Source organism: Plecotus auritus (genome assembly GCF_963455305.1).
Source record: "Plecotus auritus genome assembly, chromosome: 8".
NCBI classification, from domain to species: Eukaryota; Metazoa; Chordata; class Mammalia; order Chiroptera; family Vespertilionidae; genus Plecotus; species Plecotus auritus.
In genome coordinates this window covers 29,028,400-29,056,001 of record NC_137782.1, presented here as the reverse complement: position 1 = coordinate 29,056,001, position 27,602 = coordinate 29,028,400, and the positions used below count along the sequence as shown (strand labels likewise).

The 27,602-nt window shown below is 40.9% G+C and overlaps 1 protein-coding gene across 4 annotated transcripts; it reads left to right on the top strand.

The window, feature by feature from the left end:
* Positions 1-3,475: 3,475 nt before the first annotated feature.
* On the top strand, positions 3,476-15,969 carry CNBP (CCHC-type zinc finger nucleic acid binding protein). Of its 4 annotated transcripts, none has more exons than XM_080682949.1 (5): positions 3,476-3,650; positions 13,533-13,649; positions 13,779-13,871; positions 14,041-14,239; positions 14,885-15,969. In XM_080682949.1, the coding sequence occupies exons 2-5, from the start codon at positions 13,547-13,549 to the stop codon at positions 15,000-15,002; spliced, it is 513 nt and encodes a 170-aa protein (XP_080539075.1). In that variant the 5' UTR covers positions 3,476-3,650; positions 13,533-13,546; the 3' UTR covers positions 15,003-15,969. The 4 variants fall into 4 exon arrangements, with proteins under 4 accessions (XP_080539075.1, XP_080539073.1, XP_080539074.1 ...); XM_080682947.1 differs by having other exon boundaries at positions 3,486-3,650; positions 13,533-13,670; XM_080682948.1 differs by having other exon boundaries at positions 3,498-3,650; positions 14,038-14,239.
* The last annotated feature ends 11,633 nt before the right edge of the window (positions 15,970-27,602 follow it).

Below are 27,602 nucleotides of genomic sequence, written 5' to 3'. Positions count from 1 at the left end.
GCATGGATGAACACAAGGTGGACTCCTACCTAGCCTCTTGCACTTGTTAAAATCAAAGGCAAACAGAGACCAACGTTGAAGATTCCCTAAGCAGATAAAACCAGTTTAGTCATTAATTTAGCTTAATTACCAATCACTGCAAAAACACTACTTTCTCACTGCATAAGCTGCTTTGTAACGATAAACCCCTGCAGCTCATTTGAGTGCTCCTAGTCTATAAACTGTCTTTGTGGCATGTGCACTGTAAATTTTTACCAATTACTACTTCAGTGACTCTTTGGTTTTATTTTGGCTATTTCTGAACCTTTGACACATTACACTGACTCACTTAGGAAAGCACTACTAAAATGACTGCAATTATAATATTCATTACCTCTAGATATTATAAACATTAATCAGTCAGGGAGGGGAAGTCTATAAAGCTGTGTAAGCTTATTGGTAACAAAACGCTGTTATATTGTTGGTAACTCCCGTGCTACAACTCAATACATCAAGTGGTAGACAATTCAATCTTATTGGAAATGGGGCCTTTTTATTCTGAATTTTATTTTATTTTTTATTAAGGTATTATATGTGTACATATCTTACCATTGCCCCCCCCACCCCACTCCCATACATGCCCTCACTCCCCAATGTTTTGCACCCGTTGGTTATTCTTATATGCATGCATATAAGTCCTTCGTTTGATCTCTTATTTCCCCCACCTCTCCCTAACCTTCTCGCTGTAATTTGACAGTCTGTTTGATGCTTTACTGCCTCTGTATCTATCTTTTTGTTCATCAGTTTATAATGTTTTTTGTTATCCACAAATGAGTGAGATCATGTGCTATTTTTCTTTCATTGACTGGCTTATTTCACTTAGCATAATGTTCTCCAATTCCATCCAGGTTGCTACAAATGGTAAGAATTCCTTCTTTTTTATGGCAGCATATATTCTGAATTTTAAAATGTTAACTTTAAATTGTGTTAGTCAACAAATATTTAAAAAATATCATTAGTCTTTAAAATAGTCCATCCCCTTGCCCAGCCGGTGTTGCTCAGTGGTTGAGCATGGACCTATGAACCAGGAGGTCATGGTTTGATTTCCGGTCAGAGCACATGCCCAGGTTGCCGGTTTGATCCCCAGTGTGCAGGAGGCAGCCGATTGATGATTCTCTCATCATTGATGTTTCATTTCTCTCTGCTTCTCCCCTCTCCATTCCTCTCTGAAATTAAAAAAAAAAACACATTAAAAAAAAGAGCAGAGGTCTTAAGACTTCAAATTAAAAATTTTTTTAAGAATGAAATCATCCATTCCCTCTTTATGTTGACAATCTGCTAAATGCTTTACAATGACTAAGTAAGCCCTAGTGATTTGAACCCAGCTTTAATACCTGACCCTTAATACCTATGGCTCTTAACTACTTTACTGCCTCTTCACAAACATAATTCAAAAAGTCACACTACCTTGAGACTGGAAGGATTAAATGAGTTGAAACTAGGGCAAAGAATAAGATAGTCATTAAAGGATAAAATGGACATTACTGGGATATACCAGCCAACAACATAGGTTGCATACTAATCTCAAGCTGCATTTTAAGTCTGTATGAGACTATAGTAATTTCAGGACCTTTTAAAGTTCAAGAGACTGGAGATGACACTTCATTGTTGTTGTTTTTTTAAATATATTTTTGTTGATTTCAGAGAGGAAGTGAGGAGAGAAACATCAATGATGAGAGAGAATCATCATGGGCTGCCTTCTGCATGCCCCACACTGGGGATAGAGCCCACAACCCGGGCCTGTGACCTCCTGGTTTGTAGGTCGATGCTCAATCACTGGGCCACACAAGCCGGGCCTTCCTTTCTTTTTCATTACACAAAAATTATGCAAAATTCTGTAATTCTTTAGTTCGCATTGAACAATGTAAGTTGATGTCATCTTAACAGTATCTATGAACACACACACACATACACTGAGTGGCCAGATTATTATGGTCTCTGAACGCAGATATATAGATATTAGAGGCCCGGTGCATGAATTCATGTATGGGTGGGGTCCGGCCCGCCTGGCCAGGGGGTGGAGACATGGGCAGTTGGCTGGCCTGCCTGCTGGTGGAACTCCTGGTCAGGGGACAATTTGCATATTAGCCTTTTATTATATAGTATATACACTGAGTGGCCAGATTATTATGCGTTCAGAGATCATAATAACCTGGCCACTCAGTGTATATATGCAATCTCTTTCGGAGAAAACACCAGATCTAAAGGCCAATCAATTCTGATTGTAAAAGCCCAGGCTAGATGGATCCCCTAGCAGCTAGAGCAGGGGTGGGCAAACTTTTTGACTCGAGGGCCACAATGGGTTCTTAAACTGGACCGGAGGGCTGGAACAAAAGCATAGATGGAGTGTTTGTGTGAACTAATATAAATTCAAAGTAAAGGAGCGGAGGGGAGAGCAAGAGAACCGGATAGAACAGCCGGATCCGGCCCGCAGGCCGTAGTTTGCCCAAGGCTGAGCTAGGGCCTAGCACTCACTATTCCACCTTTAGGTCACAGGGAATGATCATAAATATTCTAGCCCTAGCCGCTTTGGCTTAGTGGATAGAGCATCGGCTTGCAGACTGAAAGGTCCCAGGTTCGATTCTGGTCAAGGGCATGTACCTTGGTTGTGGGCACATACCCAGTGGGGGGTGTGCAGGAGGCAGCTGATCGATGTTTCTCTCTCATCGATGTTTCTAACTCTCTATCCCTCTCCCTTCCTCTCTGTAAAAAATCAATAAAATATATTTTTAAAATATATATATATATATTTAAAAAAAAATAAATACTCTAAACCAGGCACAAGGTTTGTTGGAAGGCTTAGGTTAAGTCTCAGCGCCAGCATCTTCACACCTTCCCCAAGGCTGGCGCCTTTCCCTCGTGGGCCATTTATTTTGAGGCGGGTATATGGGTCCTATAGGTGAAAGCAGGCAGTTTTTCTGGGCTCTGCCCTGGCTCACACAAACACTAAAACAAATTTCACGGCCTGCGGCCTACAGCCCCAGCCTCTTCTGTGACATGACAGACCACTTTCCCCCCAAACTGATGTATCACGAATCGGGGCCTGCCTCTGAAGCGCGGCCAAGGCAAGAGTCCAAGGGCCGACACTCTTTTCGGAGCACAAGAAGGGGAAGGAGTTTGTCCCGGTCCCACGCTAATCACAGACCCGTTCCCTGGCATCCCTCCTCGCGAGCTGAGGGGAGAGATCGCCGAGGGCGGGACACACAGGCTTGCCACCCCTCCCCCGGCCCGGCGGGGTGTGGAATAAGCGAGAAAGCCGCGAGAGGGGACGGTGACTGGAAAGCCCAGAAATAAGGGCCGCGCGCGCGGAGAACTGCTAGAAAGACCGAGGAGCGCGGAAGAAAACAGCCCCGCGCGGCCCCATCCCGCCCTTAGGCTGGGCTGTCTTCCCGGCGAGAGGCTCTGATTGGCCGTCCGAGCCGTGTGCACTGATTGGCCGCGTGGGCGAGGCGGCGGAGAGCCGTGCGCAGCGGCGTGTGTGGGGCCGTGTGCAGACCAGCGTGTGGCGCAGGCAAGGACCCTCCTGAAAATAAACAGCCGCTACCTTGTGAGCCGCTTACTTCGGCCTGCATCTCGTTCTCCGTCGCTGCGGGCCTGCCCAGACGCAGAAGGTGAGGATCGGGAGTGACGGTAGGGGAAAACCGCGCTGTGGGCCCGTGTCCGAGGCGGACGAAGAGGGCAGGGAGCGGTGAGGCGGCGATGGCGGCCTCACTTTAGCCTTTTCCACTGCTGCGTCAGGCGGGAAACTCGGCTGCCACCGCCGTCTCCGGGCCAAGTTTCCGGCCTCCTGCAGTCGGGGTACCCTCCCGCCCTTCCTTCCGTCCTGGGAAGCTGGGTCCCCGCGCGTCGTGGCCTCTCTCAGTGCTAAGGCCGCACCCCAGGCCATAGCCTTTACAGCAAATGAGGCCCTGGCTCGTGCGCTTTTGGGACTGAGGCTCTGAGACTTCGAGGGTCTCGGAATGCGGGACGGAGGGTCATTTTGGCGGGAACTTATTAAAAGGAGGCCTTGTGGTGGGAAAAGGCCCTCGGTGCGGATCGAGGGGGATGGGGTTGGGTACTTAATGCAGGCCATGTGCTGGTGTAATGGGCTGGCGGGCCATGTGCCAAGGGTTCAGAATGGGCCTAGGAAAGGGTCCTTGAAGAAGTTCTTGCGTTTAGGGGGTGGTACACTCCGCTGGAAGGCCTGAAAGTCTGGAATTATACTCTGCATACTTGATAGCTTTCCGACTCTTGAATTTTTATAGTCAAGCGTTAATTTACTTGTCTTACATTACAATTGGAAAAGGGGCTCGCTTTCATGAATCAACACTTATTTAAGTTAGAGGGCCCTTTTAAAAAATCTCGTTATCAAAGGGAACAAATAGCCAAACCTCCAAAATCATAGCATCATTTATTTGATTAATTAAACCAATACTGTTTAAAAGTGAGACGTGGTTAATTAGCCAGCCTCCATCTAGATTTTCCAAATGTGAAAACCTATTTTAGAAAGGCATCATCGCCCACATTTGGGTTCTCATGTTAATTTTATTATGGGTAAGGATTTTGCTTGTTGCCACATGTTAACCACGTGGCCTCAGACACAGGGCACTTCCAAGGAAGTGACATCTGTTCATGGGGGTAAAGGGGGTCTTAGAAAAAGAAAACATTGTTCATTGTGACTTCAGATAGTGTGTAAAAGTCTGTTTTCATTTTTTGTTTCTTTTAAGGTGAAGGAGGATTAATTATATCATCTTGCCCCCAAATTTCAAGTTTTTTTTTTTTTCCCCAAATTTCAAGTTTTTAAAAATAGGTTTTTCTTTTTTCCTGTTATATGACCCAGTTTTAGAGAGAAACATAACCAGTTAATTTCTGCATCACTTTCTCTTTAATCAGTTAAATCAACAGCTTTGCTCCTTTTTTGCTTAAGCACCATAAATTATAAGTTAGAATTTGAGGGTTTTAAAAAATGTATGAAATGAAGTTCTACCTCTTAGCCCCCCCTCCCAAAGCAATTATTTTCAAATAGTTTTAAAAAACCACTGATCATGGCTTAATCAAACACCTACAAAATGCCGCATACATAGGTGCATGCTCTTTTTAGTTTGTTGAACCTGATTCTTGCCTACAAGGAGCTCTGTGCTGGAATAAAAAAGGAATAACTTACTAGATCCCAAGAGCTGGACAAAGAATTTTTCTTTCTAAATTGCAACTCTTGGCAACAGTATTTTTAAAAAAGCTAACCGTATGAGCCAAATTGGTGGAAAATCAAGGGTCAATTATTACACCAGCATTTGCATACCTGGAACAGGCAGAGTGATATCTTTTTTAAGGTATCATAAATGGTTTTGTAATGTGATTTTATGACTGTATTCTTTTTATCTTTTAAAATCTAATAAGAATATGTGGTATGTACATGAGAAGGTACCAAATCAGTGCTTACAAGCAATAGAGCCACAATTCAACCTCAGGCATACCTCACCTTATTACAGCAGATGTTACGATTTTTACAAATTGAAAACAAGACCCGCCCTGGTTGGTTTGGCTCTGTGGATAGAGCTTGGCCTGCGGACTGAAGGGTCCCAGGTTCGATTCCAGTCAAGAGCACATGCCCGGGTTGTAGGCTCGATCCCATTCGGGGGCGTGCAGGAGGCAGCCGATCAATGAGTCTCATCATTAATGTTTCTCTCTCCTGCCTCCCTTCCTCTCTGAAATCAATAAAAAATACATATATATATATATATATATATATATATATATATATATATATATATATATATATATAAAAGAAAACAAGACCCTCCAGCAAAAAGATTAAAAGATTTATTGCTGTGATCTGGAACCAAACCTACAATGTATATGAGGTGTTCCCGTAATTGGAAAAATAGGTCTGTTGGTTAAACACTTGACCACAAAAAGAGATTTTGCTTTTGCTTTTCTCCCCTGCAGGAGTGAGAGTTTTTTATTTTTTTAAAATTGGCTCCTTTCCTCTTCCTGGCCTCCTGACAGTAAGTGGAGAGCCAGGAGACTGATGCCAAGGCATCCTGGCCTGCTATGTGGAGAACGCTCTTTCTCTACCATCTCACTTAATAGAACTATTCTGGCAGTGTCAGATACTATTGCAGTAAGGAGACTGGAGTAAACTGCACCCTTTTCATGATGTAAGTAAAAAGCTTCTGGAATAAAATGAGAGCTTGTGGCCACCAAAATTCAAGTTGTAAGCCAGTGGAGTCTATTAATTAGAAGTATGAGAGTATGGTGCAGTGATTACCTGGTGGTGTTCCATAATTGCAAATGAGAGCATTAATGGGTGAAATCAGGTTGCCACGAGCCCTGGCTGGGTACATAGTTGGTTAGAGCATCATCCCAGTAAGCAAGGTTGTGGGTTTGATATCTGGTCAGAGCACATACAAGTATCAACCAATGAATGCATAAATAAGTGGTACAAAAAATTAACTTCTCTCTCTTGGAAATCAATAAATTAAAAAAAGAAATCAGGAAAGCTGTGTGATTGTATACTATGAATAAATTCATTTATGGCTGTGGATTTTTAAATAAGAGTTTTGAAATATATTTTAAGTATAGAACTATAGAACAGATAACTTTGCATTAAAATTTAAGTTAACGTGCTTTACAGTTACTTGCTATATAGCAGTAATATGCTGTATAATATTTTTGAAGTAGGGAGTGAATTGGTGTATTTTTCTGATGATAGCATTTTCCTGTACTTTATTACCACTTAACCCTAGCAAAGGACTCTGCAGAAGACTGTTGAAATGCTAACTTGAGAACTTTCTAGTTATAAGGCTTTGGGTAAGTCACTTGTCTCAGATCTCCAGTTTCTTTGTCAGTAAAATGGGAGCAAGAGTACATAACTTGCAGGTTTGTGAGGATTATAGATAATATGTTTATTAACCCTTGACTCATAGTAGATATTTAGCTATTAATGAAAACCCTTCGGGGGTAACGAGGGCAGACAGCAGTGTATGTAAATACTAATCAAGGTCATGTAGTAAATGCAGGAACCAGGATAAGAACATAGAATTGCTCCCAGTATTGTACTCTGTTCTCCATTATTCTGGTCAGAATGCAGGTAATACACAATATAACTTCCCTCCAGTTTATCATCTGTAGTTTGTTTTTGCTAATAGTCTGAAGTGTTTCAGTACCCTGTTGGAACACTAAACTGATTCATTAGAGCATAAAAATGAGTGGGTACATTCATGGGCCTAAAGCTCTACAGCTCTACTATGAATGCAGTTAGGTCAGTAATGTTGGATGAGTCAAGGATAACCCTAAGGTGAATATATATAGCTGTGTTAGGAAAGTCATATAAAAAAATAAAGCTAGCAGGCTTCCCCCCACACACACACACACACTTTCCTTTTGCTACTTTTTTTTTTTTTTTTTTTTAATATATTTGTGGAGTGAGTTACAGAACTCATTGTTAGTCTTGGGCATGTACTGTTAAGATTTAAGTAGTTTACTGGCTTTGTTCTTAGTACCAAAAATATGGTTCAATTACTAACATTAATGAAGACAAATCAGTATAACCATTTGTGTTTTGATACCAATTCCAGGATTTAAATCTTAAAGCCTAGATGAGTGCAAAATCTGTAAAATAGATCTCTTAGTTTACACTAAGTGAATCTTCAATCTTTTCAAGCAGGATCTTGACTGCCTATAGTACTATTGCCTGATTGCCCTGTGCTCTTACCATCTTTAGGTGTGGTTTGTGTCATGAAAATTTGACACGCAAAAATCGAAATGAAAACAGGTAATCTGTTGAAAAAATGAAGTCATTTATAATTCTTTTTTTTTTTAAGTTGGGCATAACTAATTAAATCACATTAAGCCCAAGTCACTTAAAAACTTTATTTTTATTGATTTTCAGAGAGGGAGAGAGAGAAACATCAATGATGAGAGAGAATCATTGATCGGCTGCCTCCTGCACGCCCCCTACTGTGGATCGAACCTGAAACCCAGGCATATGCCCTTGACCGCAATCGAACCAAGGACCCTTCAGTCCACAGGCTGAAGCTCTATGCACTGAGCCAAACCAGCTAGGGCTATAATTCTCTTCATTCCATTCTGAAAGTAGACTTTATGAGATGGGGAAGTTGAGTATATGCAGAGTTTGCCTGCTCTAAGCCTGCTATATAGACGTTAGACTGAGTTCTATCTACTTTTAAGCAGTCTAACTTAATTGGGGGAGGAACAGAAAAGAAACTATATAAGCAGAGGACATAAACACTTGCAGTTTTTTTTTTTAAATATATTTTATTGATTTCTTACAGAGAGAAAGGGAGAGGGAGAGAGAGTTAGAAACATCGATGAGAGAGAAACATCAATCAGCTGCCTCCTGCACACCCCCTACTGGGTATGTGCCCGCAACCAAGGTACATGCCCTTGACCGGAATCGAACCTGGAACCCTTCAGTCCGCAGGCCGACGCTCTATCCATTGAGCCAAACCAGTTAGGGCCCTTGCAGTTTTTAAAATTTAGAATCTATTAAGCACTAGACACCTAGCAATAATTCTCATCACAGATCAGTTTTATCATCCTTTTCCAAATAAGGACAGAAGGGGTCTGAGGTGACACAGCAAGCAGATCCTTAAGCTGGTTCATATGGTTAACCCAGAGTTACCTATGATCTCCAAATCTTGCTGTGTAGGGATACAAGATACTGCTATGATTTTTAGCAGCAAAAGGAAGAAAATATATGCTCTCCTACTGCCTGACAACAGTGAAAATACAGTATTTTGTCTTGTAAGTTAGTATGTATGTGAGTTTTGTAGCATTCTGTAAAATATTACTGAGGATGTGAATTCTTGGAGTAATAGGAAGAGCCTGGGTGGCAAGTTAGGGATCCTGGCTTGGCTGCTAACTTTTTTAGTAACCTGGAGTGAAAAGTTTCTGTTACGTAGTAGATTTTATTAGTCTGAAATATTAGAGTGGTGGTAGTCTATCCTTAATGGGTACCTAATTGAAAGACATTATTGCTTTAAACCAGCAATTTTTTAGCTGATGCACCCTAAGAATTTTTATATTTTTTATTGATTTCAGAGAGGAAGGGAGAGGGAGAGAGAGAAACATCAATGATGAGAGGGAATCATTGATCGGCTGTCTCCTGCACGCCCTCTACTGGGGATCGAGCCCACAACCCGGGCTTGTGCCCTTGATCGAATCAAACCCTGGACCCTTCAGTCCCCAGGCTGAAGCTCTATCCACTGAGCCAAACCAGCTAGTCCCTGAGAATTTTTAAAACATGCAGTACCTGACTAAATTAATATATTTTTTTGTATGCTGCAGAATTTTAGTAATTATTTTACATGTGCCATTGGTTGAAAATTGCTGCTTTAAACTAATGGTACAGTGACTTGATAGCAAGAATTTAGGTATTTTATTTTCAGTACTCAGTTTGATTGGATTGGGTCTATACAAGAAACACAATTTGTTTCATTTAGCAAATGACTGTTAGGCCTTTCACACACACCCCCCGGCCAAAAGCAGTTAAAATATTGAGTTATACTATAACTACTAAAGGATAATCATGGGGTGTTGTGAGGATTCAATGATGAATTACTTGGTCTCTGCCCTAAAGGAATGTGATAAAAGGCAAATATAGTAGTGCCATCAGACAGATATTAACAAACTGTCCTGAGTCTTAATAGGAAGGAGAGTTCCAGGCTGGGAGATGTCAGATTTTTTTATAGAGTTGGCATTTAAGTTGGCCCTTGAAGATTGGGAAAGGTTGTGACAGGTGGAGGGGGCAGAGGCAGGACAGTGCAGCAAAATTCTAGCCAAGAGCAGTCATAGGCCTTGAGAATCACGAAGCCTGAAGTCTCAGTTCTGTCTTACTTTACTTCCTCTAGTTTTCCTAAGGAATAGCATGAAATTCTTTAAAGACCTCTTGGCTAAATGCAATCTGTATATGATGATTAGGATAAGGACCCCCCCCTCCCCCATAAGCAGCGTGCCTCTAAACCCGTCGCCAACTGGTGGTCCACGGACCACTGGTGGTCGTGAGGTCCGAAAGGTTGGTGACTGCTGCTCTAAAACATAATAGGAATCAGTTGGTTTAATGTTACTAAGTAAGGAAGATAAATCTGTCACAAGGGGCTGAATGAAAGTGTAGACCAGCTGATTGGCTGTGATTGAGCCAAAGGGGAGAAGGCAGGTTGCATACACATTACCTGAGCCCCACTGGGATGTGCCCTACTGATGATAGGTCTTTGGAATATTAATGAAATGAATATTTTCTTTACCTTTAAGATTTAGTGGGTTTGTTTATTTTTAATATATTTTTATTGGTTTCAGAGAGGGAGGGAGAGAGAGATAGAAACATCAATGACGAGAATCGTTGCTTGGCTGCTTCCTACATGCCCCCTACTGGGGATCAAGCCCACAACCCAGGCATGTGCCTTTGACTGGAATCAGACCCGGGACCCTTACGTCCACAGGCTGGTGCTCTATCCAGCCAAACTGGGTAGGGAGCTAGTGAGCTTTTTCAAAACCTTATGTGAGAATAAAATTTGTTGATGTTAACACAAACATCTAAAACTAGTTTCAATGTGTAAAGTTCTGCCTTTGCCACTGAACTGTGCATGTCTGTTTTGCAGAATAGTTTAATTGCAATCTAATTGGAGAAATACTGCTTTTCCTAAAATTGTAGTTCATAGAGAAATCACATTATGACCAACTTTCAATTAGGAATTAGGGTAGGAGGAAGTAGAGTGTTTTGTTCATCTGAAAGTGTTATTTTAGCTAATTGTCTGCTCTCCAAAAATACTACTTTTCCTGTCATTTCTTTTTTCTCCGTTCATTTTGGATCTGGGTCCCATGAATGGAGAAGAAAAAAAGAGTTCATGAAAAATCTACATATAGGTTAATCGGTTCTTGAGTAGCTTAATTTTAATATTTCTGTGCAGAAAGTAAACCTAAAATTTTAACTACTGACTTTATCCCACTGATAAAAATCTGATGATTCATTATAATATATTTTATTTGTACTTTACTATTGTGAAATAAACAGATTATTTTAAAGCAACAGTCTAAAGTGGGGATTGCTCAAACTATCTTTTCTTTAAACAGTTTTTTTAAAAATATATTTTTATTATTGATTTCAGAGAGGAAGGGAGGAGAGGGAGAGAGAGAAACATTGATGAGAGAGAATCATTGATCAGCTGCCTCCTGCACACCTACACTAGGGATGGAGCCTTCAACCTGGGTATGTGCCTTGACCAAGAATTGAACCGTGACCTCCTGATTCATAGGTTGACTCTCAACCACTGAGCCATGCCAGCTGGGCCATTTCTCTAGTTTTAAAAATGCATGTTGAATTGTCATGTTTTCTAAAAGATAGTATCTTGTTTAAATATTAAATTTTAAAATACTTGGGAAATTTCAAATTGCCTGGATTACCTTGTATAATAAGGTAGTGATTGTTTCTGTGTAAGGAACTCATTGAGAGCAATAGGTAAATGTGCTCAAATTGTTCTGACTGTAAATTGGAGAAGATTGTAAACTTCAGTTCATTTTGTAAACTCCAGAATGAAGAAAATAGGAATGAGGGAAGGATGAAGTACCATAATCAGCTTTTTTTCTGTGAACATTTATTTCTATTTTTTTAATATATTTTATTGATTTTTCACAGAGAGGAAGGGAGAGGGAGAGAGAGAGAGCTAGAAACATCGATGAGAGAAACATCAATCAGCTGCCTTCTGCACACTCCCTACTGGGTATGTGCCTGCAACCAAAGTACATACCCTTGACCGTAATCGAACCTGGGACCCTTGAGTCCACAGGCCGACGCTCTATCCACTGAGCCAAACCGGTCAGGGCTCTGTGATCATTTTTATGTGCCATTCATTTTTTTCATTCTGACTGTTCTTTCAAGTGGAAATTAGAACTTTACATGATTTAGACTGACACCAGTAATAAGAAAGCAAACATAATCTCGAATTTTGCAAAAATACATTTTTAATCTTCACTGGCTGGTTTCTTCTGACTAGAAATGTACATTATGTATCCTAGACCAGTACGAATATTGCATGATTTTTTAATGACAAGTGGCAAGAGTTGGTAGAAAGATTCCTCTGAAATTTTATACTGAATCTGATTGCAGAGAGTTAGGATAAGTAGACACTGATTTTTTTAAAAAAATGACAATGGAAGCTTTTGAAACTCAACATTAGCTTAAGTTTTTGGTCACTAAATTTTTCTACAACTTGATGAGTCATTTATGCACCATGTAATGACTTTTGGTGCTTTGATGTGTTTGGATGATTCCACTATCCTGTCTATTTTAATTGAAACAGTATGTTTTGCTAGGTCATGGTGCTAATTATGCTTGGCTTTGAGAGGGTATTTAAAAAACTTGGTGTACCATTGCTTGACACTGGAATTAAGGGTAAAAATGTTTAGATATGGAAGTATGGCAATGTAAAGGTTACATTATTTTTAGCTAGTTCCTTTTTTAAAAGCCACTATACTAGGAATTTGTCCTGCAACATTCCATTTCCATTTCGTTCCAGGAATAGCCTGTTTATTTTTAGATTGTTATATAAAAAGTATAAAATCCACTTGCTTTGGTAGGAGTTTTGCTTTAAATATAAAATTACAGAAAAATTTGAAAATAGAAAAAATATAAGTGGTCCCAGTTCTTTAGATGGTATCAGCATGTTGGTTTACTACTTTGTTGTTTTTCTTATATACATATATATTTTTTTAAATATATTTTTATTGATTTCAGAGAGGAAGGGAGAGATAGATAGAAACATCAGTAATGAGAATCATTGATTGGCTGCCTCCTACAGGCCCCCATCTTGGGGTTAAGCCCTCAACCTGGGCATGTGCCCTAACTTGGAATCGAACCGTGAACTCCTGGTTCATAGGTCGACGTTCAACCACTGAGCACATCAACCGGTCTGTTCTAATGTTTTTAACATACTGTACCCTCTATATATAGAGAAAATTTATATCCTGCATTTTATCTGCTCTGAAGACTCAATCAGCAAGCAAGAGCTCAGTATAACTAGGCACTGTTAGGTGCTAAGGTTATGGAGAGAAATTATTTTTCTTCACCTATCCCTCACAGAATCCACACTACAACTCCATTGGTTTGGGTTATTCCAATTTTATTATCAGTAAATGACTTCCATTTGCCCAAAATAAAGTTTACTGGCTTATAACCATGAAGATGTGTCCATTAAGTTGGACCTGGAAAGAGGTATTACTAATTGTTTAATGAGTGTTCGTTGATACGCTGAAAATTGCATAAACTTATTTTTTTAACAATTGAGAATTATATGAAAATATATAATGTTTTATTCACTTTTAATATATTTCATAATTAGGTGTATAATGCCTAAGCATATAGTTGTGTGGTTATTTTTCTAAGCAATATATTTGTTGGCTTTTCCCCCAGAATAGTTATCCAAAAACACACTAAAAGGGGAATAAAAGCTAAAAATAATTTCAAGTGGTCAAATGTTCTTATTTTTAATATTTTGAAGATCTAACTGCAGCCATGAGCAGCAATGAGTGCTTCAAGTGTGGACGATCTGGCCACTGGGCCCGGGAATGCCCTACTGGTGGAGGCCGTGGTCGTGGAATGAGAAGCCGTGGCAGAGGTGGTTTTACCTCGGATAGAGGTATTTTTGTCGAATAAAAAATTTTGAAGTAGTAGAATATTCATTAGTATCAAGACTGGTCTAATTTGTTAAAAAAATTTTGTTTTTGTTTGTTTCTACCCAAAATAGGTTTCCAGTTTGTTTCCTCATCTCTTCCAGACATCTGTTATCGCTGTGGTGAGTCTGGTCATCTTGCCAAGGATTGTGATCTTCAGGAGGATGGTAAGTATTTAACACTTCTCGTATTCTTCTAGAACTTGGAGAGGTGAGCATGCACAAAGCATTGAAAAGATTTTTTTCTCTTGAGGTTTCCTGTTGTATGATTTAAAACATAGCAACATTTTGTAAAGGTTTTATAGTCTTGGTCTGCTTCTTTTTCTTATTGTTGAAGCCTGCTATAACTGCGGTAGAGGTGGCCACATTGCCAAGGACTGCAAGGAGCCCAAGAGAGAGCGAGAGCAATGCTGCTACAACTGTGGCAAACCAGGCCATCTGGCTCGTGACTGTGACCATGCAGATGAGCAGAAGTGCTATTCTTGTGGAGAATTTGGACATATTCAAAAAGACTGCACCAAAGTGAAGTGCTATAGGTAAGTTGTTAGAATGTTGCTGCAGGAAATGCTCATTGCAGGTACTGTTTTAGAGATAAACTTGCTATAAAAGGAATGACCTTGTGAATCAGTTCAGTGTTTAAAAATAAGAATGGTAAAAGCTTTGAGATGTACATACCTGTGAAATCTTAGAAATTATTTTGCATAAAGATATAACATCTTGGCCTGTTTTTTGGTTTTGATATTGGTTTATACCTTTTGGTGAAAATTTTTAATTTTGTGGTTTTGCTACACAATTGAGTAGCTTTGTTATCTAATTCCTTCTTGCTTTTAGATTAGGGGTTAATGATAAGACTTAGTGTCATGAAAACAAAAATATGTTGATTCACTTGTCATTGCATTTTGTTCCGCAATGACTATTTTATGTATTTCAGAGAGGAAGAGAGAAGGAGAGAGACAGAAACATCAATTATGAGAATTGATCGGCTGCCTCCTGCATGCCCCAAACTGGGTACTGAACCCACAACCTGGGCATGTGCCCTAACTGGGAATTGAACCCTGACTTCCTGGTTCATAGGTCAACACTCATTCACTGAGCCACACCAGCCCGGGGTGCAATGACTATTTCTTTAGTACAGTTTTACATTTTCTGAACACCATTGTGTAATTTTTTATTTATTTTAGGTGTGGTGAAACTGGTCATGTAGCCATCAACTGCAGCAAGACAAGTGAAGTCAACTGTTACCGCTGTGGCGAATCAGGGCACCTTGCACGGGAATGCACGATTGAGGCCACAGCTTAATTATTTTCCTTTGTCGCCCCTCCTTTTTCTGATTGATGGTTGTATTATTTTCTCTGAATCCTCTTCACTGGCCAAAGGTTGGCAGATAGAGGCTACTCCCAGGCCAGTGAGCTTTACTTGCCATGTAAAAGGAGGAAAGGGGTGGAAAAAAATCGACTTTCTGCATTTAACTACAAAAAAAGTTTATGTTTAGTTTGGTAGAGGTGTTATGTATAATGCTTTGTTAAAGAACCCCCTTTCCATGCCACTGGTGAATAGGGATTGATGAATGGGAAGAATTGAATCAGACCAGTAAGCCCGTTCTGGGTTTGTTAAATATGTTCCCATGTAGGAGGTAAAAAACAATTTTGGAAGTGTCTGTGAGCTTCCATAAATAACTTTAATTTTAGCATAATGATGGCCTTGGATTGTCTGACCTCAGTAGCTATTAAGTAACATCAAGTAACATCTGTATCAGGCCCTACCTAGAACATCCAGTTGAGTGGGAGTAAACAAAATAAAAAGACAGATATGCCTGTTAATGTCTATGGGAGGAAAATCGGGATAAAAGCCTAAATAGGAACAACTTAACAGCATTGATGCTGGATACGCAGATGGTGATGGCAAAGGTTTAGAACACATTTTTTGCAAAGACTAAATCTAAAACCCAGAGTAAACATCTATGCTTAGAGTAAGCATAATTTGGAGCTATTCAGGAATTGCAGAGAAATGCATTTTCACAGAAATCAAGATGTTATTTTTGTATACTATATCACTTAGACAACTGTGTTTCATTTGATGTAATCAGTTTTTAAAAGTCAGATGGAAAAAGCAACTGAAGTCTTAGAAAATAGAAATGTAATTTTAAACTATCCAATAAAGCTGGAGGAGGAAGGGGAGTTTGACTGAAGTTCTTTTTGTTTCAAATTTTCATTGATGTATATAGTACAAAATGCCATATTAAAGAAGGGAATGTGGAGTACTGAAAGCTGACAGTTTGGACTTTTCTTTGTGTATTAACTCAGTCATGTCTTCAGTAATGAAAAAATACTACAAACATAGGCTCAACTACCTTGGTGTCCGTTTGCAGGGATATAGAGAAGATTTAATTTTCTTGCCATTGTAACAGTGCCCTAATTTAGTTCATTGTTGATACTGAACAGTTATAATACCATTGCTATGTTTTAGCATTTCATATTTTTCCTGGGCTTCACAAGGATCTGAAATGTTAGATTTCTTGTTTTTTTCTTTTTCTAGGATCTGATCTAGAGTTGAGATGGACTTTGGAAATCATTTAGCTTAATGAATTCACTTTATGGATGGGTTAACTAGAAGTTTAATTTGCTTAAAGGATGTATAGCGAACTAAAGCCTAGAACCTCAAGTGTCCTTCCCAACCTATGTCCTCTATTCTTTTTTGTCCCCCCACTAAACTAAATACAGTTAGTGGCATGATTTCCCGATTAGTTTTTTTCTCTTCACAATGCCATGTGATTTCTTGTATCGTGAATATTTTATCCTTCAAGTGGAATTTGGTCAATTTATGATGATATGTCACTGCAGTGCCCGATGTTGGTGTGTCAGCTGTGCTGTGTACCAATTCAAACTTTGTCAAATAGTCCAAAGCAGGCAAGAAAGAAGTCATGGCAGGTTCATATCCTTATGAATACAGGTTTACATGTTTCTCTTTCATTTTATAGTTTTACTGGGCATACTGTCTCTGATACTAAGCACATTAAATATGTTAATAATCTTGGTTCCAACCACAGTATGAAGCAGCATAACAGAAGACCTATTGTCATATGTACTATTGAGAGTTGGGGTGGTGGTGCATGTCATGGGATTGTTTTCCCCCAAGGTTTCTGGCCTCAAGTAGAAAAACAAAACATGGCAAATGAGATATTTAGAAATACTTTGCTTCACACCATTCTTTGGGCTGCATTTGTATCTAGTAGCCTTTTGTTTTGAGACCCTTTGATAAGAACATTTATTTGTATTGCCCTTAGTTACTGAGCAAGTGCAACATGAAAATATGTTTTGCAGGGAAATCAAGCTAATAACTAGAACCAATAGGTAAGAAACCTAATTCTGAACTTGGAGGGGAATCTTCCAGGAGCTATAAACTAGGAAGAAACCCACTCCCCCTGTGTTTCTCATCTCTGCTGATATTCCCATCCCTGTAATCTAGATAAAAGGTAAGGGATTTCTCTCTTGCAACATGGGTTAAAGGGATTGATGAAGGAAAGGTAAGTGGGGGTAATACAAATAATTTTGCCTTGTCTAAAGGATAAGACTTCATCTTGCTCTTGCCATCCCTGTTTTACCTACTTGTAGAATAGCTATTTCTTCTTAGCCTTTTGAGGCTTTATCACTGACTTAGATGAGTGGATCAAAAAGTCTTACATAGGCCCTGGCCGGTTTGGCTCAGTGGATAGAGCATCGGCCTGCAGACTAAAGGGTCCCAGGTTCGATTCCGGTCAAGGGCATGTACCTTGGTTGCGGGCACATGGGGAGTGTGCAGGAGGCAGCTGATCGATGTTTCTCTCACATCGATGTTTCTAACTCTCTCTCTCCCCCTTCCTCTCAGTAAAAAATGAATAAAAAATATATTTTTAAAAAAAGAGTCTTACATAGCCAGTTTTTCCAAACCAGCTTCAGTCAGGGTTTATAAATTGCATTTGGTTAAGTTTCTTTAGTCTCTTAATCTCTCAACAATTGTAACCTTGATTTTTTTCCCCAAGAAAATAGTTTTCTTGAGTGTCCTATATTTACTGATTTTTTTTCTTCATGGTGTCAGTTTTATATTCCCTGTGTTTCCTGATCTAGAGACTTTATTATTGGGTTCAGCTTGATTTTGCTTTGACAATGTTTAAAAGTGTAATGTTGCTCTGCTGGCATAGCTCTGGCTGAGCACTGACCTATGAACCAAGAGGTCATGGTTCAATTTCTTGTCAGGACACATGCCCGGGGTTGCAGGCTCCATCCCACTACAGAGCATGCAGGAGGCAGCTGATAGATGATTCTCATCATTGAGGATTCTATCTCCCTCTCTCTTAAATCAATAAAAACATTTTTTTAAAAGTAGCCTTAGCCAGTTTGGCTCAGCTGTTAGAGCGTTGGCCTGAGGACTGAATGGTCGGGGATTGTATTCTGGCAAAGGATACATACCTAGTTTGCAAGCTCAATCCCTGGCCTCAGTCCGGGCTCCCTGAATCTGCAACCAAGGTATGGGCCTTTCAAACCTGCCACCCTTGTCTGGGCTGACACTCCACCACTTGAGACAAACCAGCTAGGGCAATATTACACTTTTATTTATTTTTATTTACTTTTTGTTAATCCTTACCCAAGGATATTTTTTTTCCCATTGATTTTTTTTTAGAAGGGGAGGGGAGGAACATCCATGTGAGAGAAATATCAATTGGTTGGTTGCCTCTCGTGTGCTCAGATCAGGGCCAGAGATTGAGCTCTTAACCACTGAGACACACTGGCTAGGACATTTTATAGGAACATTTATCATAGACTTTATAAAAAGTCCGTTATTTATGGACTTACAGAGCTCAGGCAAAATAAAGCATGAACTTGAAAAACATTTGAATTAGTTTCTGTCTGAATTTTAGAATAGCCAATTCTTAAAATTGCTTGCCTTTAAATTTTTTAAAATATATTTTTATTGATTTCAGGGAGAGGGAGAGATATTGAAACATCAATGATGAGAGAGAATCATTGATTGGCTGCCTCCTGCACACCCCCTACTGGGGATTGAGCCCACAACCTGGGCATGTGCCCTTGACCGGAATCGAACCTGGAACCCTTCAGTCCGCAGGCCAATGCTCTATCCATTGAGCCAAACCAGATAGGGCTGCCTTTAAATTTTAATATCATTTGGAGGTAGGAAAGTCACATTTACAACATATATATATATGGAGTCACATGCCGACAGACATTTTAGCCAGGAGAAAAACACTATAAAAGAACAGTGGGATTCAAATTTTGCCCTGGAGGCCTTTACAATTTATGTTTGTCATTGACAAGTCAGGACCCAAATGACCTTCCCTATTTTAAAATAAGATCAGCCATTTTTAAAAAATATATTTTATTTTTTACAGAGGGATAGAGAGCTAGAAACATCGATGAGAGAGAAACATTAATCAGCCGCCTCCTGCATACCACCTACTGGGGATATGCCCGCGACCAAGGTACATACATGCCCTTGACCGAATCGAACCTGGGACCTTTGAGTCCACAGGCCGATGCTCTATCCACTCAGCCAAACCTATTAGGGCAAGACCAGCCATTTTTAACACTTCAAAAAATTGGGTTGACACCTAAACAACATAAGTTGATCTGTTTACCTAAATCCTCTTCAAAGGTATGAGAGACCAATTAAAAATGTTTTGCATTCATTATGTTATTTTATCGTTTTTCTATATTTGGTGCTCAAAAATTAATGTGGATGTATCAAGAATCCTCATTTCGCCCTAACCGGTTTGGCTCAGTGGATAGAGGATCAGCCTGCGGACTGAAGGGTCCCAGGTTTGATTCCGGTCAAGGGCATGTACAGTGGTTGTGGGCACATCCCCAGTAGGGAGTGTGCAGGAGGCAGCTGAATCGATGTTTCTCATTGATGTTTCTAACTCTATCCCTCTCCCTTCCTCTCTGTAAAAAATCAATAAAATATATATATTTTTAAAAATCCTCATTTCAGCCATCTATTTTTCAAATATGTTTAGTGATTTCAGAAAGAGGAATGGCAAGAGAGAAACATCAATGATGAGAGAATTATTAACAGGTGGCCTCCTGTACCTCCCCTACTGGGTATTGAGCCCAAAACTTGGGCATGTGCCCTGACCCAGGATTGAACAGTGACCTCCTGGTTCATGGGTTGATGCTCAACCATTGAGCAACACTGGCCAGGCTCAGCCAACTTGGTATCAATGAAGGGCAGATAGTCATGGGACTTACTGGCTTCTGAATGATTTCCCATGTTAATTTTGAGATCTGTAAAGTCTGAACAAACTTCCAGGAAAAACCATGCCTTATGTGTACTCCAGTCATCTAAGAATACCCAAGTCAGGGCCAGTAAGAGCTTCCCAGATGCGATGGGAACCAAAAGCACGGATCCCTCAGGGTGCACTCATTCCAAAGTGCCCTGCCCTTCCCAAGGCTCCTGTTGGCTTCTGGATCCCCAAGGCTCCTGTCGGCTTCTGGATCGGGATCAGCTGCGCTACTGCACTTGACGACTGGATGCCCATCTCTGCCACTCCAGGTTTAGGGATCTGAAAAACTTCCATCACCTTATCGGCTTTTCAGGAACAGCTCAAAAAAAGCCATGGCCCTGCTACTTGAAGTAAGGAGGCCCAGAATTCCAAGAGAAACCCAAGTTCACTGGATGTGCAAAAGGAACCCAGTGGGGCACTATGGGCCCCTGCTGGTCCTCGCATCAGGTCTGGGTCCGTTGGGTGGTCCTGGGTGGGCTTCTTTAGAATCCTGTGTTATGCCAAGTAAATTGATGAACTTGTAGAGAATTTTATTTTTTTAATATTTTTTTATTGCTTTTTTACAGAGAGGAAGGGAGAGGGATAGTTAGAAACATCGATGAGAGAGAAACATCGATCAGCTGCCTCCTGCACACCTCCTACTGGGGATGTGCCCGCAACCAAGGTACATGCCCTTGACCGGAATCGAACCTGGGACCTTTCAGTCCGCAGGCCGACGCTCTATCCACCGAGCCAAAACGGTCAGGGCGAGAATTTTTTTTTTTTTTTTAATTTTATTTTAGAGGGGAGAGAATTTGTTTTTCCACTTATTTATGCATTCATTGGTTGATTCTTAAATTTTTTTTTAATTGATTTCAGAGAGAGGAAAGAGAAATAGAAACAACAATGATGAAAGAGAATCATTTATCATCTGCCTCCTGCATGCTCTTTACTGGGGACTGTGCCTTGGGAATCAAAATGTGACCTGGTTCACAGGTCGACGCTCAACACTGAGCCACAATCATTGGTTTATTCTTGTATATGCCCTGACGGGATCAAACCCACAACCTTAGGGTTTCGGGACAATGCTCCAACCAACTTAGCTACCTGGCAGGGCCCCTGTAGAGAATTTTTAAAAAAATATATTTTATTGATTTTTTACAGAGGAAGAAAGAGGGATAGAGAGTTAGAAACGTCGATGAGAGAGAGACATTGATCAGCTGCCTCCTGCAGGCCCCCCACTGGGGATGTGCCCGCAACCCAGGTACATGCCCTTGACCGGAATCGAACCTGGGACCCTTCAGTCCGCAGGCTGACTCTCTATCCACTGAGCCAAACCGGTTAGGGCCCCTGTAGATAATTTTTATGAGTTTATTATTTGAGCCAAACTGATAACATGCCTGGTAGCAAGATCTCAAATGCACTCAAATTTCATCGAATTTTTTTGATATGCATAGCAAAGCTATCTTTTAGCTGTTTGCATATTTTTGCTTATGTAGCAAAGCATTTTTTAAAAATATTTTTTTATTGCTTTCAGAGTGGAAGGGAGAGGAAGAGAGAAAAATCAATGATGAGAGAATCATTGATCGGTTGATTTGTAAGAACTCTCTGTATTAGAGATGACAACCCATTGTCCTGTATGTTGCAAATATTTCCCCTAGCTTGTTTTTTTTTTCTTAGGTTTTCAGTTGTGCATCTAGTTCTATGGGGATGTCCCTGGGATTGGGGTTGTTTCTGTTAGGTCTGATCAAACAATTGAATCAGTACTCCCTCCCCTGGGAACTGACCTTTAGACCACTTTACAACCAATATGATATTCCCTTTCACTTAGACACATTCCACTTGCTAAGACCACATTCCATTTGCTAAGACCATTAACCTTCCCCTCTGGACCTTCCCAGGATCTGGACCCTAATTCTCCACCCAGAAAAAGCCCACCTAGAATCCTTTAAAATTCTGAACCCCCGTCCCTGGGTGCTGGCGCCATTTTGGGGCTCAGCCCATCTGGTCTCCAGGTGACCTAATCTATACATATAAAAGCCTAAGTGACCATTACAGCCGGTCGACTAAGCGACTGGTCGACCAGTTGCTATGACGGTGCAGTGACTACTAGAAGGCAGATGCTTAACATAGGAGCTGCCCCCTGGTGATCAGTGTGCTCCCACAGCCAACCTCCTGCAGTCCCTCCCCCTGCTGGCTGGCCCCGATCGATCGGCCCTATCACCAGCCAGGCTGAGGGACCCCACCTGTACACAAATTTGTGCACCAGACCTCTAGTATACTTATAATTCTTTACCCCTTTGGCCTTGTGTGACCCTAACACCAATTTTCCAGTGACCACACCTGGTGCTTAGTGGGAAAACCCTATAGATTTAGGGCTATTGGTTTGATGTGGACAAGTCCTTTTGGTGTTTTGCTTGTTTTTCTCTCTTATTCTGCACCCCACACCCCCAGCCAACCTTCATTTTCTGTGGGAGACATTTGCATATGAGGATTACACCCAGCTGGTGTTTTTGTTCTTTTTCCTTGCTAAAGGTAAAATGGCAAATTCTCTTGTAGGTTGTCAGTCTTGGCCCTTAGGGTTTTCACATCAGCTCGCTGAGCCACTCACAGGTCTCTCTTTTTTTTGGTTTTGTTTTGTTAATCCTCACCTGAGGATATTTTTCATTGATTTTTAGAGAGAGTGGAAGGGAGAGGGAGAAACATCGATGTGAGAAAGATACATTGAATGGTTGCCTTTGCAGGTGCTCCCTGATCAGGGCCAGGAATTGAGCCAGCAACCGAGGTATGTACCCTTGATGGGAATTGAACCCAGGCCCCTTCAGTCCTAGGGCTGATGCTGTATTCACTAAGCCAAACAGGCTAGGGCCAAAGGTCTTATTTTCAGTGTCTACTCTTCTAAGCTTGGGGGTACGTGGCTACTGCTGGACCATTATTTGCTAGATTTGGTTCATGTTGTTGAGTTTGGGGAGAAGAGACTTTGTCAATCTGTGTCTAGGCTGATTTCTTTTCCAGAAACATAAACTTCACTTTTGGTATTTCTCTAGTAACTACATTCTGTCTTTTGGGTCCTTCACGCTTGCTTAGGGCATGGTTTAAAGTGGGCCAGAAGCATGGCAGAGACAACATGAGCAAATGTACACTTAGGCCATAGTAAAAGAAATCTATTCTCAGGCCAAGCAAAATTTCCACAGAAGGTTTTGAGTCCTAAATGGTGTAGGATCTTTAGGAGCATTCAATATTTATAAATCCCAGCTATGTGTTTTATTTATTTTACAGAATTAGCTTCAAATGTGCTTCTAAAGTGCATTTAGGAGACTAAATGCTTCTTTCATGAAATATTCTTGGCTCTAATAACTGTTATGTTAAAAGACAGTTGATGTGGTGAACCCCTAAGAGTGCACTGGGTAGTAAAGCCAGCCTTTTCATCTCCAGCGTGACTCCTTCATGTTCTAAGAATCATCTGGGAGCCCTTACAATCCAGTTTCCCTAGTCCTGCCCCCAGAGATTCTGACTTAGTAGGTGGAGCCCAGGAATTTGCATTTTTAAAATGTATTTTTATTGATTTCAGAGAGGAAGGGAGAGGAAGAGATAGATAGAAACATCAATGATGAGAGAATCATTGATAGGCTGCCTCCTGCATGCCCCCTACTGGGGGTCCAGCCTGCAACCCAAGCATGGGCCCTTGACCGAAATCAAACCTGGGACCCTTCAGTCTGCAAGCCAACACTCTATCCACTGAGCCAAACCAGCTAGGGCAGGAATTTGCATTTTTAATAAGCACAGATGTGGCTCTCATATCTGTGGTTCTTAGTACTGGCTTTGAGTACAGAGCAAGATATCTCAACCTCAGCACTTTGATATTTGGGATGTGATAATTCTTAGTTGGGGAAGGCTGTCCTGGATACTTTAGGATGTTTAGCAACATCCCCAGCCTCTATATATTAAATGCAGTAAAAAGTGTCTGCATGTAAAAAATGTCTCCAGACATTGCCAAAATGCCCCCTGGGGGGTCAAATCACCCTCAATTGAGAATCGTGAACCTAGGAGAAAATAAAATGAGAAAATGTTAATTAAAAACAGTTTTTATGCTCTATCCATTTTGACTCGGTGGATAGAGTGTTGGCCTGCCAACTGAAGGGTCCCAGGTTTGATTTCGGTCAAGGGCCCATGCTTGTGTTGTGAGCTGGATCCCAGTAGGGAGCGTACAGGAGGCAGCTGATCAATGATTCTCATCATAGATGTTTCTATCTCTTTCCCTTCCTCTCTGAAAGAAAAATATATATTTTAAAAAGTTTATAAAAAACAACAACAAAACACCAGTTTTTACTTTTGAATGCATACATTCATACCCTGGCATTGATTTCATTGAACAAATTAAAAATTTCTGAGCACCTGGTATGTACCAAGCCTTTTATTTTTTTATTTTTTAAAAAAATATATTTTATTGATTTTTTTACAGAGAGGAAGGGAGAGGGATAGAGAGTTAGAAACATCGATGAGAGAGAAACATCGATCAGCTGCCTCCTGCACACCCCCTACTGGGTATGTGCCCACAACCAAGGTACATGCCCTTGATCGGAATCAAACCTGGGACCCTTCAGTCTGCAGGCTGACTCTCTATCCACTGAGCCAAACCGGTTTCGGCCAAGCCTTTTATATAAAAACTAGAAGCCCAGTGCACAAAATTTGTGCACCAGTAGGGTCCCTAGGCCTGGCTAGTGATCAGGACCAATCAGGGCCTTCTGGCTGCTGGCCAGGGCCTCCCTTCCCCGGCTGCCAGCTGCTGGCTGGGGCCTTCCTTTGTTCCACGCCGCCCCATGGGGGTCAGCGCACGCCATAGCAAGTGATCAGTGTCCCGATCAAACTCCCGCAGGGACAATTTGCCTATTAGGCTCTTATATATAGACATATATTGTAGACTAGAGGCCTGGTGCACGAAATTCGTGCATGGGGGTGTGTGTGTGTCCCTCAGCCCAGCCTGCACCCCCTCCAATCTGGGACATCCCTCACAATCCAGTACTGCTGGCTCCCAACTGCTTGCCTGCCTGCCTGCCTGATTGCCCCTAACCGCTTCTGCCTGCCAGCCTGATCTCCCCCTAACCACTCCCCTGCCTGCCTGGTCGCCCCCAACTGCCCTCCCCTGCAGGCCTGGTCCCCCCCCCCACTGCCCTCCACTGCAGGCCTGGGTCCCCCCCAACTGTTTTCCCCTGCAGTCCTGTTCCTCCCCCCGCAACTGCCCTCCCCTGCCGGCCATCTTGTGTTTTGGAGTGACGGTCAATTTGCATACTACTCTTATTAGATAGGATATTTAATTTAATCATGACTACCTCTTTCAAATCTTATAAGATGGAAGAAAAGAAAATGTTCTTATAAATTAATATGTATTGAATAAGCATTTTTCCTAAATTAATACTCCCAATCATCGTCTATAGGATATACCAGGATGTTAATATTAACAGAAAATTAATATTAATTAACAGTGAAACCAATGTTAATATCAATATTAATATTGACATTGCTTTAGGAAAGAACTAATTCAGAATAAAGCCAGTGTAAATTGCTGTATTTTTTTCTAATAAAACAAATTTGATTTGTAAATTTTATCCTTATTAAAATATAGGAAAATATGAAGAGTGATACTACACCTGTGAAAATACTGTTTATGAAATCTCACCTCTGCTGTAATTTTAGACTCTTTGCTTGGTGAGTTTATGGATGGTCCATATAAATAAATAACTGTATGCCGAAACCGGTTTGGCTCAGTGGATAGAGCGTCGGCCTGCGGACTGAAGGGTCCCAGGTTCGATTCCGGTCAAGGGCATGTACCTTGGTTGCGGGCACATCCCCAGTGGGGGGTGTGCAGGAGGCAGCTGATCAATGTTTCTCTCATCGATGTTTCTACCTCTCTATCCCTCTCCCTTCCTCTCTGTAAAAAATCAATAAAATATATTTAAAATAAATAAATAAGTAACTGTATCCCCTAAAAAAAAAAAAAAAAAAAAAAAAAAACCTCTGTGACTTTCTAAATAAACTTTCATTTGTATTTGAAAAAAAAAAGCATAAATCTTATCAATAGTCTTATGGAGTAGGTGTCAGTAACTTCCTTGCTAGAATTAGAGATGCAGACATTTGGCTTGAATTTGTTGTGTGTCCTGAGCATCAGTATTTTATGATTCCAGGTGATTCTAGGGTGGTACTGGATTGAGAACTACTGGGATGAGTAACCAGGGTCATAACCTTTGTGGTATAGTTGGAATTTGAGAACAATTCACTCTACTGCTTTTGCTCTTAATTGCAAGTGGTTTACATGTAATTATACTTTTTTGCTTGCCTTAAAATTGAAAGAGCACTCATTAAACATAAATGCTTCACATGTATCCATTTTCAACCCCACTGAAAACCTTGACAAGGAATTTAACTGCTATTTGTACTCTTAGTAAGTATTTTGACAGCAAGCTGTGGTATTAAACCTGTCTCCTAAGATAGCTGATACATATCTGATGGCAAGGGTGCTAGGAGTGGTTTCTTAAAAAGAACAAACGGTATTTTTCGCATTTCTGTTTCTCCTCTTTCACTTGTGAAAACATACATATTTTCCTAAATGGGACTGATGAGCCCAGGGCAATTCCGCTGAGTAGACCTGATACTTCCTGGTCATTTTTCTCCCTACTCTTGTGGTTCTCCATTTCCAGCATTGCATTTTTCATTGAAGATACTTTGCAGTATGACCCACACACCAGAGGCTAGAACCTGACTACTTTTGTCTTTCCCACAGAACATCTGTAAGTGACCAAGCTTAGCAAAAATAATTTGGTGGCAGACAGGTAATTCAGTGATATCTCAGAATTTTCCAACTCGAGGGTTTACTGTATACTTCATGGAGAACAATTAGTGAAAGGACCCTAAAACCTTAAAAAGGCAAGCCAACGGTAGAATACCTCGGAAATTAAAGTGTGTAACTTCTAAAACCTGGCCAACTTACCTGTCACTTTCTTCTCCAAGGTCTATCGGTAGTTGTATGTAGTCCTTTTGAGACTGTGTAGCATCATGCCAACAATGTGGGCTGTAGTGTCAGACCTCACTGGAATCTCAGCTCAGTCAGTTGGCTTAGATTTGGAACTGAGCAAGTAGCTTTAAACTCTAGTTTCCTCATCTGTGCAGGATCATTATGGATTACATGAGACATTGTTAATAAAGGGCCTAGCACTTAGAATATTAAATCGTAGCTATAATTTTTTTTCAAACCTCTATAGTGTCACCAGATTGTTTGTGTGCCACCAAAGAGGAATGCTTCTTAGTACATTTGGCAAATCTGAAACCCGCCCAGTCGGTTGTGAGAATTCAGTCCATTCATTGAGAAGAGGAAGAGAGCATGAGCGTCTACAGTAGCCGCTCTAGCACTGCCGGCTCCTGCAGTATTGATAATTACCTCGTGACATTTCGCAGTTGTTATCGCGAGAGTAAAACCAGCTGGTGCGCAAGCGCAATTTTGCCAACGCCCCATTCTTCCTACGCACGCGCTGGTGACGTCCAAAAGTCCGGGGAAGGCTGCCAACGATAGCGAGTCTGCATTTCCTCCCTCTTCCCTGGCCGATTCTCAGTTTCACTTCCGGTCCCTTATTTCCGGTTCTTTCCCCCTCCCC